A 17,808-nucleotide genomic window follows, 5' to 3' on the forward strand; every position below is an offset into this window, starting at 1 on the left:
CTGCAAATATACAAATCCCAGGTAACACACACAGCTGCACACACGCACAAATTACACCATGCTCTGTAAAGGGAGTTCAGACACCAGGAATTCTCGCATGAAAGGAAAGAGGATTTCATTGCAGTAGATGGCTGGAAATCAGTTAAGGCTGAGAAAGGAAACATGGTTTTACAGGATGAAGTCAGAGGAAAATTGACGTTCCAAAAATCTTCTCCAGTCTGATTTAACAGATAAAAAATGAATCATGTGTCAGGATCCTTGCATTCAGTTTCCAGGAGGATAATTTTAAACACCAAGAGTTTAGTCACAGGGAAATACAAGTTTCCTGCTACTTTGGCCGCATCAGGTCCCACAGGGAACATTAACTATATCAGCTACAGCCTTGCTAGTATTGATGCAAGTCAGTGGTGCTGGGCCACTACTTCAGTACCTTCTATTTCATCTTTAATCCTATTTCACTGAAGTTATTCTTCTAATATTGAAACACAGCAAAGAAGGAAAGAGAATTAAATGTGATTAAATGTGGCAAAGAAATTTAAAGAAGCAACATCCCATTCCATCCAAGAAGGCCTCCTGCAGTAGAATCTGAGGCTTTTCATCAATTACAATTCAAGATGCCCCATGTGCTGAGGAGCAGCCCCTCCCTAGCAGAGCTCTCAGCCTGCGGTTACTCAAGAGAAGAATAAGGGGGTGGATTGCTGTACCCAGATAAATCACAGTCTGCCATATCCAGAACCGGAATTCCCCAAAAGGAAACATACCTGAGGCAGTGAGAACCAGTGACAGAAAAGAGGAAGTGAAGAAGATAGCAAAGGAGATAAAAGCCAAAAGGAGAGCCTTGACGTGTGCCTGGGCGCTGGAACTGTGAAAGCCTGAGATGGAGAAGAAGACCTTCTTGGTGTGTCTTCCCAGAGATGTAATGAGCAAAACTGTGCCCACAATAAAGATAACAGTAGGGACGGTCCAGGTAACAATTCTCAAAGGGAAGAGGCAGAACCTCTCATATGTTCTCACAGCATTCCTAGTGACATTCCAAGGTTGCAGACCCTTCTTTAAATAGTTCTGATACATTCTATGGTTGCCTATGAAAAATAGAACGGTGGTAAAGGTAGAGAACCCCAGAGAGCTGAGTAGCATCCAAGGAACCAACCCAGATACATTCCGCTTTAGCCAGAGGAAGACGGGGTGGGTGAAGGTGGCAATTTTCACACAGTAGAAGACACTGAGCCAGGTGGAGAACCACAGTGTTGCAGAGTTCCAGAAGTCCCACTGAACGGCCAGGAGCTGGAACACGGGGTTGTATGGGAAGGCCGTGGGATTCAGGAAAATGTAAATGTTCTTACTAATCACCACCCATTGCAGACAGAAGCGAGAGGCCCCCAGGCTGACCAATAACTTATCGCAAGGCGACAACGTTCTCTGCAGCAGCCACTCGCTGCCCAGTGCCATGATGATTAAGCCATTACCTACCAATGCCACCAGGAACAAAAGGAATAAAATAATAATGCAGACAAGGGCTGTCTTATCAACCAACTGAGGTCCAGGAACCATGTCCCCTCCGCTCATCTCTCCTGCAGACTTCAAGGTCTCTTCCTGTAGGGCGGTTCTGGAAGGTCCTGGATAATATTGGCCCTTCCAGCTGCCCCAGTACAGAGGATAAAGTCGAGGATGTGGGCTATCTGGGGAGGGTGAAGAGGTATTTTCTTCTCAGAATAGATGCAAATATCATTAAGGCTCAGTTTCAGAAGTCTCCCTGCCTGTCCATGAATTTGCCTGTCCTTCCTCTGCCTGCTTTCTGCCCGTGTAAACACTGGCATGGATACTATACCAGGTCCTTGCATTTAGCATCCCTCAAGTGGAAACTTACACCTCTCTAAGCCGACACCTAAGACATGACCACACACCTGCTGGGCGCTCCATGAGGAAATCTGGTGAGCACACCCCCACCTGACAGTCGGAGCTCACATCTGTGGTTGGTTGGTGTGTTCTGGGCACTGTTCTAAGTGATCTTTGTTGTGCTTAGTCTCACAATGACCCTATGAAGCAGGTGACTTTAGAAAACTCCTTTGACAGGCATAAAACTGAGCAACACTTCTACTTAGGCTAACTCAAATCCTATTACTTGTGGGGACCATTATTATCAAATAGAACACAGGAGACAATTATACATAATAAAGGATTTCCTAGGTGCTGCTAGTGGTGAAGAATCTGCCTGCCAATGCAGGAGATGCAAGAGATGCATGTTCAATCCCTGGGTCAGGAATATCCCCTGGGGTAGAAAATGGCAACCCATTCCAGTGTTCTTGCTTGAAAAATTTCATGGACAGAGGAGACCTGCGGGTTACAGTCCATGGGGTCACAAAGAGTCGGACATGACTGAGCACACAAGGCACATGCAAGTGAATTTTTTAACCATATTTTATTAGTGACCTTCAAAGGGCATTTCTGGGCTTCCCTGTGGCTCAGCTGGTAAAGAATTCTCTTGCAATGCAGGAGACCTGGGTTCAATCCCTGGGTTGGGAAGATCCCCTGGAGAAGGGAAAGGTAACCCACTTCAGCATTCTGGCCTGGAGAATTCCATGGACTGTATAGTCCATGGAGTCGCAAAGAGTTGGACATGACTGAACAACTTTCACTTTAGGGATTTCCTGGTGGCTCAGACGATAGAGTCTGACTGCAAAGTGGAAGACCCGAGTTCAATCCCTGAGTTGGGAAGATCCCCTGGAGAAGGAAATGGCAGTCCACTCCAGTATTCTTGCCTGGAAAATCCCATGAATGGAGGAGCCTGGCGGGCTACAGTCAATAAGGTCGCAAAGAATCAGACATGACTGAGAGACTTGACTTTCATTTTCATAGGGCATTTCATGTAGGAAACCCTCTATGACAGCTATAACACCAACGTGCTATGGTAAGAAGAACCCTGGGCTAGGATCAAGGCAGGTGTTAGTCATAGAGACATCCATCACTGTGAGTTACTGGCTATGTCAGTAGGTTGCTCTGTGCCTCAGTTTCTTCATCTGTAAGATGTGAAAAGCATCATATTTTGTAATGCACAGGATAAGACTAGATTCTAAGACTAGAATCTCAGTTTTCAGAGTAAAAGAAGACTTAAATAATTTAATGATGAAATAAATGAAGCCTCAAGTTATAGATTAAAACTCTCTCCTAAAGTCACAGTTAAATGGAGGAAAGACCAAGACCCAAGCTGATTCCATGACCAGAAATCCTTGCATAGTTAGCAGGACATCTTGTACTCCTACCTTCTTCCTCCCCAGATGAAGTCAGAAGACCAAGTTTTGAGTCTTGTCACAGTCACTATTTGGTGTAATTGTTCTGCAGTTTGTGAGTCATCTGCTCGGTGGCTCTATGGTGAGGTTAATGGTGACCTCCTCCAAGAGGCTTATGCCACAGGCTATGTGTCTCAGGTCTGCTTCACCCAGAGCCCTGCCCCTGCGACAGGCCACTGTGCCACTGCAGAAGAGTGGAGAAGTAACTCCAAGAAGAATGAAGAGACAAAGCCAAAGCAAAAACAGCACCCAGATGTGGATGTGACTGGTGATGGAAGTAAAGTCCGATGTTATAAAGAGCAATATTGCATAGGAACATGGAATGTTAGGTCCATGAATCAAGGCAAATTGAAAGTGGTCAAACAGGAGATGGCAAGAGTGAACATCAACATTTTAGGAATCAGTGAACTAAAATGGACTTGAATGGGAGAATTAAATTCAGATGACCATTATATCTACTACTGTGGGCAAGAATCCCTTACAAGAGATGGAGTAGCCATTAGAGTCAACAAGAGTCCAAAATGCAGTACTTGGGTGCAATCTCAAAAATGAGAGAATGAGCTCTGTTCATTTCCAAGGCAAATCACTCATTATCACAGTAATCCAAGTCTATGCCCCAACCAGTAATACTGAAGAAGCTGAAGTTGAACAGTTCTATGAAAATCTACAAGACCTTCTAGAATTAATACCCCCAAAAGATGTCCTTTTCATCACAGAGGACTAGAATGCAAAAGTAGGAAGCCAGTAGATACCTGGAGTAACAGGAAATTTGGCCTTGGAGTACAAAATGAAGCAGGGCAAAGGCTAAGAGAGTTTTGCCAAGAGAATGCACTGGTCATAGCAAACACCTTCTTCCAACAACACAAGAGAAGACTCTATACATGGACATCACCAGATGGTCAATACTGAATCAGATTGATTATATTCTTTGCAGCCAAAGATCAAGAAGCTCTATACAGTCAGCAAAAATGAGACCAGGAGCTAACTGTGGCTCAGATCATGAACTCCTTATTGCCAAATTCAGACTTAAATTGAAAAAAGTAGGGGAAATCACTAGACCATTCAGGTACGACCTAAATCAAATCCCTTACGATTATACAGTGGAAGTGAGAAATAGATTTAAGGGATTAGATCTGATAGATAGAGTGCCTGAAGAACTATGGACAGAGGTTCATGACATTGTACAAGAGACAGTGATCAAGACCATCCTCAAACAAAAGAAACGCAAGAAGGCAAAATGGCTGTCTGAAAAGCCCTTATAAATAGCTGTGAAAAGAAGAGAAGCTAAAGGCAAAGGAGAAAAGTAAAGATATACCCATCTGAATGCAGAATTCCAAAGAGTAGCAAGGAGACATAAGAAAGCCTTCCTCAGTGATCAATGCAAAGAAATAGAGGAAAACAATAGAATGGGAAAGACTAGAGATCTCTTCAAGAAAATTAGAGATACCAAGGGAACATTTCATGCAAAGATGGGCACAATAAAGCACAGAAATGGTACAGACCTAAAGAGATGTAGAAGATATTAAGAAGAGGTGGCAAGAATACACAGAAGAACTATAAAAAAATATCTTCATGACCCAGATAATCACAGTGGGGTGATCACTCACCTAGAGCCAGACATCCTGGAATGCAAAGTCAAGTAGGCCTTAGGAGGCATCACTACAAACAAACCTAGTGGAGATGATGGAATTCCAGTTGAGCTATTTCAAATCCTAAAAGATGATGTTGTGGAAGTGCTGAACTCAATATGCCACCAAATTTGGAAAACTCAGCAGTGGCCACAGGACTGGAAAAGGTCAGCTTTCATTCCAATCCCAAAGAAAGGCAATGCCAAAGAATGCGCAAACTACCCTACAATTGCACTCATCTCACATGCTAGCAAAGTAATGCTCAAAATTCTCCAAACCAGGCTTCAACAGTACATGAACCGTGAACTTCCAAATGTTCAAGCTGGATTTAGAAAAGGCAGAGGAACCAGAGATCAAATTGCCAACATCCACTGGATCATCAAAAAAGCAAGAGAGTTCCAGAAAAACACCTACTTCTGCTTTATTGACTATGCCAAAGCCTTTGACTGTGTGGATCACAACAAACTGTGGGAAATTCTTAAAGATATGAGCATACCAGACACCTGACCTGTCTCCTGAGAAATCTGTACACAGGTCAAGAAGCAACAGTTAGAACCAGACATGGAACAACAGACTGGTTCCAAATTGGGAGTACATCAAGCCTGTATATTGTCACCCTGCTTATTTAATTTATATGCAGAGTATATCATGAGAAATGCTGGGCTGGATGAGGCACAAGCTGGAATCAAGATTGCTGGAAATCTTGTAACCTCAGATATGCAGATGACACCACCCTTATGGCAGAAAGCAAAAAAGAACTAAAGACTTTTAACTTTTACTTTTTTTTTTAATTTTTAACTTTAACTTTTTAAATTTTACTTTATTTTATAATATAAATTTATTTATTTTAATTGGAGGCTAATTACTTACAATATTGTATTGGTTTTGCCATACATCAACATGAGTCCGCCACAGGTGTACACGTGTCCCCCATTCTGAAACCCCCTCCCACCTCCCTCCCCGTACCATGCCTCTGGGTAATCCCAGTGCACCAGCCCCAGGCATCCTGTATCCTGCATTGAACCTGGACTGGCGATTTGTTTCATATATGATATTATACATGTTTCAATGCCATTCTCCCAAATCATCCCACCCTCTCCCACAGAGTCCAAAAGAGTGTCTCTTTTGCTGTCTCGCATACAGAACCTCTTGATGAAAGTGAAAGAGGAGAGTGAAAAAGCTGTCTTAAAACTCAACATTCAGAAAACTAAGATCATCGCATCTGGTCCTATCACTTCATGCCAAATAGATGGGGAAACAATGGAAATAGTAACAGATTTTATTTTCTTGGGCTCCAAAATCACTGCAGATGGTGACTGCAGCCAAGAAATTAAAAGACGCTTGCTCCTTGGAAAAGCTATGACCAACCTAGACAGCATATAGAAAAGCAGAGACATAACTTTGCCAACAAAGGTCCGACTAGTCAAAGCTATGGTTTTTCCAGTAGTCATGTATTGATGTGAGAGTTGGACCATAAAGAAAGCTGAGCACCAAAGAACTGATGCTTTTGAACTGTGGTGTTGGAGAAGATTCTTGAGAGTCCCTTGGACTGCAAGGAGATCCAACCAGTCCATCCTAAAGGAAATCAGTCCTGAATATTCATTGGAATGACTAATGCTGAAGCTGAAACTCCAACACTTTGGCCACCTGATGCAAAGAACTGACTCCTTGGAAAAGACCCTGATGCTGGGAAAGACTGAAGGCAGGAGGTGAAGGGGACGACATAGGGTAAGATGATTGGATGGCATCACCGACTCAATGGAAGACGGTTTGAGCAAGCTCTGGGAGTTGTTGATGGACAGGGAAGCCTGGCATGCTGCAGTCCATGGAGTCGCAAAGAGTGGGACATGACTTAGCGACTGAACTGAACTGAACTGAACAGTTACCATCTATGGATCTTTGGACTAGTCATTTAATCTCTCTGAACCCTTATTTCTTCACCTGTAAAATATGGATCACAAATAAACGTGAATATATTATATGCATATATAAAGATGTGTATATGTAAACTATAAACCTCTACACACTCATAAGAAATAAGTAAGGTGATGATGACATTGTTATTATAATGACCTCCATCCTGTGGTGGGACAAGTAGTCCTAGAAGAATTCAGGAAAGCATCAGGGGTGCAACAGAGGTCCAAGCCACCAAATATTGGACATCTACTTTAATTAGAGATAGGTGGAGTAAGCAAAAGCCACATTTTCAATAGGAATGACATCCAAAGAATAAAAAAAAAAAAGCAATCAGGTGAGTGCTTACGTACTCAGGTGAGTGTAAGCAGGTTAATATGTCACAGGAAGTAAGGCAAGTAGAAATTCTTCTGGGCCAAACACAGCAATGGTGAAGGCTCACGATCAAGTCACAGGAGAGAGAGGGGGTATTTGATAGTATACTCACCTCCTGACCAGCACCATATCCTACCAGTTCCAAGCACAGAACCCCACCAAGAGAGAATAGAATGCAGATCAGTAGCATCTCTTTCCGGTTCCCAGTTCACCTGGGACAAAGGTCCAGGTGAAATTGTTCTTCAAACACAGAAGCCTTGCTGCAGTGAACACTGACTTCCTGGGGAAAGCCGAGGTGAACTTAGGTAACTCATTCACTCTGCCTTTCTGAGAAGATGCAAAACTGCATGGGATAGAGTTCCCAACTGCTCTCTCCCTTGCCACCCACATTCATCTGGGTGGCATTCGGCTGTTTCCAATGAAACATGGAGCAATAAAGCAAACTTTGAGCTTATAGCTCTGGAGTCTGACCAGCCACAAACCTCTCAATATGGAAAATTCATATATTTTCCCATCTGCCTCCTACATCTTTGATGGCTCATATACTGAGAAAGATGCACTGTTATTCTTCAATTCAACTAACAACAATTAGTAAGCATCTCCAATATATTGTAATGACCCTGTGAAAGGTGCTAGGCTGTAACAATGAGCTATTAATAAGTATCTGCCCTGAAAGTGTTTTCATAGGCTTATCATAAACCACAAACATTTACTAGGCATATATACATATACATATACACTAAGTGAGGGTTAAGTTAATCCAAAAGGGGAATAATCATTTGTAGTTTAATATACAGTTGTGTTTTATGGTGATTCTTTTGTTGTTTGTGCTTTCTGTTTGTTACACTTTGCTTTCTCATATTCAGACTTTCTTATCCGGTAGAAGTCAAGTCTGAGAACGTTGAAATTCTAACAGGCAGTCTTTATATGTATGATCACGAGGGTGGTAGAGGTAGGAATCCTGAGTAGATTCCCTGAGTGGGAAACAGCTCGGTTCTGTCTCTCAGGACAAAAAAGGAAGACACCTGCAGTTCTAAATGTATGTGTCATCCTATTTCCATCCCAAGAATTCTGAGAGGGATTCAGTAGCAGCCACAGCCCCTTTATTGTGGAAGAGCAAAGACGAGCCTTGTATGTTGAAAGCACAGAGCGATGACATCAGTAAAGGAGGTGGAAGTGTGAGAATGTCTAGCACAAGGATAAGTTTGGCTACAGCAGAGGATTTCCATAAGGAAATGGTGGCATATCAGGCTGAAAAGATAGACTGGGAAGAGATCCCAGAAGGTCTTGAAAGTGAGGATGAGATATTAGCCTGTGTCTTTGGTCAAGATGGAGCCACCAACTGTTTATGGGCTCTTATGAGCTATAGCCTAGGAAAGGGAGGATGAGAACATCAACCAATTAAGAAGTCCTGAGATGAGCCCAGTAGACCTGGCATAACTCAAAAGACTGTAAAAATGCTTCAGATGGGAGTCACACGACCATCCCCTTCCTACACAAGATATTTAAGTTCTGGAGCTCTGACCAAGGGAAAGCCAGTGTTCCAGGTGACATTGCTGATGCTTCTGTCTTTGCTGCCTCCACTCAGCCCTCTGTGGCTTAAGTTCCAAAGTTCAGTCCTTGCAATTTGCTATTGCTTTCCCAGCTCACTCATGTTGCTGCTTTTTAAAAAAAGGAAAAGATTTCTTGATGATAGTCCCAGCTTCCCAGTTTCCTGTGTCTGACTTCACCCTTTCTCTGGGAAACCCTTTAAGCTTCTCTCCTGCAATTTAGGGATCTTCTCTTTTAAAGCCTTAATCTTCTTGTAAGTGAAAACTCCTCACCCTCTTAACTCATCTCTGCTAGCTCCTCTCTCTCTCTCCTCTTGCTGTATTTCAGCCCCTAGCAAGTATTATAATGTCTTCAGGCCTCAGTTTCTCATGATTGTTGGGCAACTTACTATAAATGCAATGATTTCTGTTCTGTTATTATTCCTGTTTTGATTAGCTTGGACATATAAATCTATTAACCACGTGGGGTGCTTTTCCCAATCTTTTCTTGTCCCTTGATCTCCAAACTTTTTTATAGGAAACTCCATCAGTTGAAAACAACTATGAACATGAATTCCACCATATGCATATTTATTTATTTTACTTATATGCTTGTAATACTCTGCTCATATGTTATGTACTAATACATCATAAAATACATATTAAAATTGCAATTAAAAAGATGAGAGTAAAAATATATTGAAGTTGTCACATTTTCCTTTCTCCATCTGGTGGATCATTTTGCACACCCTCTGATATGCAAACAATGTAATTTATAGACTACCATCCTAGACATCAGCATCCAAGGCCAACATCCTGGGTGAGTGGACAGGAAGAGTAAGATTCTCAAAATTAAGAACTATAGCAAATTCCCTTTGTTTTCCCCTTCTATCTTCTATTGGCCAAGACCTAAAAGCTTTGCCACATCAGACAATTTGCTTTAATTCAACATACAGCAAACACACAGGATCACAGGCAAGACCTATAGTGGCACAAAACTCATATATGCCCTCAGACTTCGCGGTTCAAAAAAGTTCCTTGAGTGGGACCGATCTTAAGCAGGGCACAAAAGAAAAGAATGGCAAAGAATGACAGAAAGGAAAGAAGGAACTCCAGATGGGCCACAGGCTGCGGGGAAGAGCCTGTGGGGAGACAGAAAGAAGCTTCCTAGGCTGCAGTAGAGACACTGAGCTCTGAGAGCAGAGAAGGGATACAGAGGGCAGTTGATGAGTGTGGGACAACCTATGTCACCATTCAAGTGAAAGTGAAATCGCTCAGTCGTGTTTGACTCTTTGCAACCCCATGGACTACAGCCCACCAGGCTCTTCCATCTGTGGAATTTTCCAGGCAAGAGTACTAGAGTGGGTTGCCATTTCCTTCTCCAGGGGATCTTCCTGATCCAAGGATCGAACCCAGGTCTCCCGCATTGCAGGCAGACACTTTACTGTCTGAGCCACCAGGGAAGCCACCATTCAAAACAACAACAAAACAAAAAAACCCTTTAAGTTGACCACAGAACAAGTGACCACCATCACAGTTCTCTGTAAAGACAGTACGGACTGGAGAATATTATTAGGGTTCCTTGTGTAGAGAGTGAGAGAGGCCTGTGTGGAAATGAGGCCACCATCCTAGTCCAAGGTGGTTCGGGACCCAGACAAGAAACTAGGAGCAGTGGAAGAGATGGTAGAAACAAAGAGGGATGGAAAAAGAATTAATGGGACGTAGAAAGAGTGGGGAAGAAAGAGGGAAATGAAAAAGCGTGAAGGACAGCGCCCAAACCTTGTGCATTCTTGCCACTCAGGGCTTGTTCGGTGATAGTAGCTATTGATACTGATAACTGGAGACAAACTGGTCCTTGTCCAGGGCTCGCCAAAGCCTCTTCTTCAGGCCCTTTCTCAGCTTGGGGCTGCTGTGCACCAAGATGTGGAGTGCAGACAGATGCCCGTGTAGGTCACCACCTTACAGGCCCAGTGCCAGTGTTCCTGGAGGGCTGGGATGTACATAATGATAACCAGGGACAGGAAGTACAAGGTGTAGAAGATGAGGAAGAAGGCAAGTGACGTCAGGGCCATGGTATGAGCCCAGGTACTGGGATCACGTGGGCTGGGTCTGTGGTCCTGCATCTGCCAGAGGTGCCGGCGCAGTGAGAACATGAGCGAGAGGGTGGACACCAGGAACAGGAGGAATGGAACCAACCACATGAGAATTACATGAGGTAGAAAAAGTGCAAATAGGTAGCATGTATTCTACCAGCCAGGGTGTCGTTTCCATGGGAAATCTGGGCAGCCGTCATCTGGGCAAGAATTGTATTCCCAGCAGCTGAGATGACGGACAGACCAGATAAGATCAAGGAGCCCAGCACCAGCTGGGGAACCGACCGAGAAATCCTCCACTTTATCCAGAAGAAGAGGGGATGAGAGAAGAGGGAGATCTTCGCGCAGTAGAAGACAGCAAACCAGGCAGTCAGCCAGAAACTGAGGCAGTTGATGAAATCCCAGGGGATGCTGAAATAGTCGATTTTGGAACAAAAGCCAGAAGAGGCCATGATGTTGTTCAGGAGGGCCATCCCATGCAGACAGAACCAGGAGGCAGCCAGGCAGGTCACAATCATGTCACCAGCGGGCAGCATCCGGCTTCACACCCACTCCCCGCTCAACACAGTAACTATGAAGCCATTCTGCAGCACAGCAACCAATGACTCCAGGAAAAAGATGACCTTGAATATCAACATGGGCGAGAGGGACATCTTCTCCAGGTAGGCTCTGCTCAGACTCAGCTTCTACTCCAGGTACGTCCACAGGAAAGCACAGTCTCTCTGGCCAAGCCACTCTGTTGAGACCAAATTCAGAGGCTCTCTCCTTGGATTCAGGCAAAAGCAGAGTTACCAGCAAACATCATCACCCCACCGCCCCCTCCCCCCATACACCCATCACACTCTCATCGCTCCTCCAGGATTTGAAAAGATTGGCATGCAAATCACTCCTAGCTCAATGACAGCCTGTCTGTATAACCTGTATTTGCCTGTTTGGTATCAGAGCCAGATGTAGGGAAATGGTAACAGAATAGAGGCTCCAAGGGTGACTGAGAATATTCATATTTTGTGCTTTAGTTCTCACTATACTATTTCTTCGGAGAAATAGCACCCCACTCCAGTACTCTTGCCTGGAGAATCCCATGGACGGAGGAGCCTGGCAGGCTGTAGTCCATGGGGTCGTGAAGAGTCGTTCACGACTGAGCGACTTCACTTTCACGCATTGGAGAGGAACTGGCAACCCACTCCAGTGTTCTTGCCTGGAGAATCTCAGGGATAGCGGAGCCTGGTGGGCTGCCATCTATGAGGTCGCACAGAGTCTGACACGACTGAAGTACTTAGCAGTAGCAGCAGCATACTATTTCTTTCCTAACATTTCCTTAAAAGATGTCCTTATGCTTGTTTCCTTCCCATAACCACAAAACTTCTGTGACCCTTCCAAGACTCATCTATACGCACAAGTCGTGGAACACTAAGAAGAGGCTCTGTCTCCCCTCCAGTGACTGCTCTTGCAGCCTAAAATTTCACTGGCAGGCTCCACATTGGAGTTCAAGGAGTCTCAACTCAAAACCTGAGTTTCTCTGATGTGTTAACATCAAATCTGTTAGCCATTAACACTTTAGCATCAACGTGTTTGGAAAACCAAAATCAATCATTTCCTAAGAAGCCTCTGAGGATATGCGAGGGAGTAGATACATCATATGAAGGCAGTGGCACCCCACTCCAGCATTCTTGCCTGGAAAATCCCATGGACGGAGGAGCCTGGAAGGCTGCAGTCCATGGGGTCGCTGAGGGTTGGACACAACTGAGCGACTTCACTTTCACTTTTCAGTTTCCTGCACTGGAGAAGGAAATGGCAACCCACTCCAGTGTTCTTGCCTGGAGAACCCCAGGGACGGGGGAGCCTGGTGGGCTGCCGTCTATGGGGTCACACAGAGTCGACCATGACTGAAGTGACTTAGCAGCAGCAGATACATCATAATGAGAAGAAGGGAAAGACAGAGGAGGTCAACAGGGAGATGAGATCCAGAGTGGACATCACAGTAGGAGCCAGGGGAGCAAGAGCTGGCAGGATGGTCAGGGGAGCAGAGAACAATGCTCAGAATGAGCCCTCAGGGAAAGACAGCTATCTGTACACGGCTATCTGTACACACGATAACAATGCTGAAGATAATAACAACCAACTTGTTAGAACATCACCTTGCCATTTATAAAGTGACTTCACACATGTCACATTTTGCCACCGCCAGCCACACAAAGGGACATTGGTTCAGATCAGCTAACCCAGGGTCAGGTAACCATTAAAAAAGAGAAAGTGGGTTTCCAGCTAAAGTGGCTTGTAAAAGGCAAGAATGCCTATGCACGTGAAAAACAGACAAGCAAAAAGGGGCAAAACGACAACAGAGAGGAGGGTACAGGAAAGCAGAGGTATAGGTGGAGAAGCAGGGAAGATTCTGGAGTCAGGGTCCTTCCGCCCCTCCCTGCCCCGCCCCGAGACAACTCACAGCTAATAGCCGTGCTTCCCACTTTACACAGTCTCACTCAAGATTCCACAGGGGAGTGGTCTATGTGTAAAAGATTTCAAGTGAATAAAACCATGGTTAACTATTTATAGTGGAGACTTGGTTGGGGGGGCAGAGATTATGGCACTTGCTTGAAGAGCTTCTTCATTTTTCTCAGAAGATAATCAAAGAGTAGATCATCCAATCTGATCAATGGTTTTGCAGCACAACTTCAGTGACTTGATTTAGTTCTTTGCCGGTTTTTCTCAAAGACAGCCGCAATGAGTGGCTTCTGCATGTTTCACAACATTTTGGCTCTTCTCTGAGTCCTTTGGTGAAAGGCCAGCTTCATGATGTCATCAAAAGCAAGTTGAGGCCATGGCACACACACCCTGTTGCAGTCACATGTAACAAAGTGCTCTGTGCTTTCGTTCACAGGCAACCTTCATGTGACTTGCGCAGTCATCATAGCTTATGCTTTGTCAAAAACAGTCTTTCCCAAGACTTCTCCTTTTCTACATTAAAGACTCTACATAAAGTGAATGTTTTCTCCCATTTCAATACTCTTCTATAAAAAGGTTGAAAGGATACCATTCTGCAGGTTCCTACTCATCCATGTCTCAGTGCTCCACCAGACATGTCTTAGAGACATGTCCCATGTCCCCAGTAAATGGAATATTGCCAATCACATCAGTGACCAAAGGATGTCACTGTCATCAACGATTACAGCCACCAATCTATCACGAGCAGGCGAGCCCTGAGAAACTCAGGAAGGAAGAGAATACCTGCCATCTAGCAGTGATCAGGCTGCAGCCACTCCCTACAAGGAGTCCTGAGGAAACTTAGGATATGAAAAACAGGATACCGGCCCCAGATGGCTGAGGTGCAAATCAAAGGAATGATTTCAGTGAGCCCAGACTCTTGCATCTTCCCATGTATAGAAAAGCATTAAATTCCTTAGCTTGAGATATTTTCTTTTCTTTAACAATAACCTTTCAATGTTCAAACTACCTGCACTTTGTTGCAAAACTCCTATATATCCTGCCCCTACCCCTTTCCTCATAGCGGTTCTCTCAGGGTACTTGAGATCCTGCTTCCCACGCTTGAAGTCCTAAAAACTCCCACCTAATTAAGCAAAACTCTCAACTTGTAGGTTGCTGTTGTTGCTCAGGAACTCAGTTGTGTCCGACTCTTTACGACCCCATGAACTGCAGCACACCAGGCTTCCCTGTCTGTCACTAGGTCATGAATAATTTTGAACCAGCATCCCATTCATGGCCTGCCTCCAAAAGAGGCCACAAGTAGAGCAACACTTGAAGTTGTCTTTTGAGAACCCTTCCATTACACAAAAGTAATCAAAATACCAAGTGCTTCTCACAAGTTTTGGTCATGTTTCTCCCTTCTAAAAGTGTCTCATGCTTGCAAATGAAACTTAAAAATCCTTTCTTGTAGCACAGTTGTCAATATTTTTTTTAAGATGATGCCTGAGTCTTCTGTGAAATGATGCTAGTGTCAAACCAGTAACATTGGAAGTTCAGATTCCAAATGGGTGATTCTGAAAAGATCTATTTGCACTTCTTTCATTTTGGTGGTCTACACTTATAAAGGAATTTTTGTGGTTTCTGTTAATTAGCTTATTTATTTTTTCTTATTACATTCAAATAGTCATTGAGTCATCTTAGAGACATGGGAAGATACACATTTTATTTGGCAAGTTTTTATATCTTGGTGTCCTTTCCCCACTGGGCCTTTGAATGACTCAGTGCACAAAAACTCCCATATTCTTCCATAGTTTCATCAGGTAATTGATGGTCTATGCCACAGAAGGGTGGAAAAGGAAGGAAATAGCAATGCTAATGAGACTGCACATAAATATGAGGCTAAATCATGCACAGTTTTAATGCTGTTCATACACAATAAGCTCTAATTTTCTGACCCTATAGCCTTCCTTTTACTCTTCTATTTAGGGAAATAATTGGGGATAAAACATTGGATCTGATAGCAATCCAGTATGAAACAGCATTTTAGCTCTCTGAATGTAATTTGGGAATTTCCAACATCCTCAATTAACAAAAGGTATAAGCAAATTGGGCTTCCTTGATAGTTCAGTTGGTAAAGAATCCACCTGCAATGCAGGAGACCCCGGTTCAATTCCTGGGTCAGGAAAGTCCACTGGAGAAGGGATAGGCTACTCACTCCAGTATTCTTGCCCTTCCCTTGGGCTCAGCTGGTAAAGAATTGCCTCCCATGCAGGAGACCTGGGTTCAATCCCTAGATTGGAAAGATCCCCTGGAAAAAGGAAAGGCTACCCACTTCAGTATTCTGGACTGGAGAATTCCATGGACTATGTAGTCCATGGGGTTGCAAAGAGTCAGACACAGCTAAGTGACTTTCTCTTTCACATTCATAAGCAAGTTAAACATTGTTTAATATTTAGATAAATTATACAGTGCTGCACTCAATATGCCAGCAAATTTGGAAAACTCAGCAGTGGCCACAGGACTGGAAAAGGTTAGTTTTCATTCCAATCCCAAAGAAAGGCAATGCCAAAGAATGCTAAAACTACTGCACAATTGCACTCATCTCACATGCTAGTAAAGTAATGCTCAAAATTCTCCAAGCCAGGCTTCAGCAATATGTGAACCGTGAACTTCCAGATGTTCAAGCTGGTTTTAGAAAAGGCAGAGGAACCAGAGATCAAATTGTCAACATCTGCTGGATCATGGAAAAAGCAAGAGAGTTCCAGAAAAACATCTATTTCTGCTTTATTGACTATGCCAAAGCCTTTGACTGTGTGGATCACAATAAACTGTGGAAAATTCTGAAAGAGATGGGAATACCAGACCACCTGATCTGCCTCTTGAGAAATTTGCATGCAGGTCAGGAAGCAACAGTTAGAACTGGACATGGAACAACAGACTGGTTCCAAATAGGAAAAGGAGTATGTCAAGGCTGTATATTGTCACCCTGCTTATTTAACTTATATGCAGAGTATATCATGAGAAACTCTGGACTGGAAGAAGCACAAGCTGGAATCAAGATTGCCGGGAGAAATATCAACAACCTCAGATATGCAGATGACACCACCCTTATGGCAGAAAGTGAAGAGGAACTCAAAAGCCTCTTGATGAAAGTGAAAGAGGAGAGTGAAAAAGTTGGCTTAAAGCTCAACATTCAGAAAACGAAGATCATGGCATCTGGTCCCATCACTTCATGGGAAATAGATGGGGAAACAGTGTCAGACTTTATTTTTTGGGGCTCCAAAATCACTGCAGATGGTGACTGCAGCCATGAAATTAAAAGATGCTTACTCCTTGGAAGGAAAGTTATGACCAACCTAGATAGCATATTCAAAAGCAGAGACATTCCTTTGCCAACAAAGGTCCATCTAGTCAAGGCTATGGTTTTTCCTGTGGTCATGTATGGATGTGAGAGTTGGACTGCGAAGAAGGCTGAGTGCCGAAGAATTGATGCTTTTAAACTGTGGTGTTGGAGAAGACCCTTGAGAGTCCCTTGGACTGCAAGGAGATCCAACCAGTCCATTCTGAAGGAGATCGGCCCTGGGATTTCTTTGGAAGGAATGATGCTAAAGCTGAAACTCCAGTACTTTGGCCATCTCATGCGAAGAGTTGACTCATTGGAAAAGACTCTGATGCTGGGAAGGATTGGGGGCAGGAGGAGAAGGGGACGACAGAGGATGAGATGGCTGGATGGCATCACTGATTCGATGGGCTGAGTCTGAGTGAACTCCGGGAGTTGGTGATGGACAGGGAGGCCTGGTGTGCTATGATTTATGGGGTCGCAAAGAGTCGGGCACAACTGAGCGACTGAACTGAACTGACACAGTTTCCTGTCAAATAAAAATAACATTTTAAAGTTGTTTTTATGATGATGAGTTTAGCCCACAAGGAGGTGCAGAGTCCAATTTTATTCCAAGTCAAAATTTTTTGAATATTTCTTTCTGTCTTCTGCCATTTGAGCAAATTGGGATCAATACAACTAATCTCTTAAGGAATAAATCAATGCTCCTTTCATACTGCCATAAACTTCACTCAAATGTCTACTGGAGAGAGAAATCATGTTCAACAACTTCTAATCTGTGGTTTACAAGCCATGCTTCCCATGGGCTCCAAATAGCAGTGAAAGGGGAAAGGAGAAGTGAGAAAGTAGAGGCACAGTTTCTCATTTTGGAGACAGAACTCCACTGAAAAAAAAAACAAATTTGAAACTACAGTTCTAGATCAAAAGTTACTGAAAGGAAAAAGACAGATGGAGTCAACACATCATCTTTCACTCCCTTCCAAAACTCTTCTAAATTGACTACAGGAGAACTGTTAAAAAATTATTTTCAAGGCACCAGCTCATAATGACAGCACAAACATTTGAGAGGCCAGAAAGAGTTTCGATGGAAGAGTGGTAAAATAGAGCAGAGCTGAGGAAACTGAACTCTGTGTAGGCAGAAGGAAAAGTCAAGAAATAATCTTTTACTCAGGATTGTTAGCACCAGGAACCATCAAAGAAAAATGGCAAAAATTAGCAAAA

General features: G+C 43.6%; 1 protein-coding gene and 1 pseudogene across 1 annotated transcript; both read right to left on the bottom strand.

The window, feature by feature from the left end:
* Positions 1-609: 609 nt before the first annotated feature.
* TAS2R60 (taste 2 receptor member 60) lies at positions 610-1,566 on the bottom strand. The gene has a single exon (XM_027540284.1). It carries the CDS (start codon positions 1,564-1,566, stop codon positions 610-612), a length of 957 nt encoding a protein of 318 aa, XP_027396085.1.
* Positions 1,567-10,554: 8,988 nt separating this feature from the next.
* LOC113891802 lies at positions 10,555-11,479 on the bottom strand (annotated as a pseudogene).
* Positions 11,480-17,808: the final 6,329 nt, after the last annotated feature.

This window comes from Bos indicus x Bos taurus, chromosome 4 (assembly GCF_003369695.1).
Source record: "Bos indicus x Bos taurus breed Angus x Brahman F1 hybrid chromosome 4, Bos_hybrid_MaternalHap_v2.0, whole genome shotgun sequence".
NCBI lineage: Eukaryota > Metazoa > Chordata > Mammalia > Artiodactyla > Bovidae > Bos > Bos indicus x Bos taurus.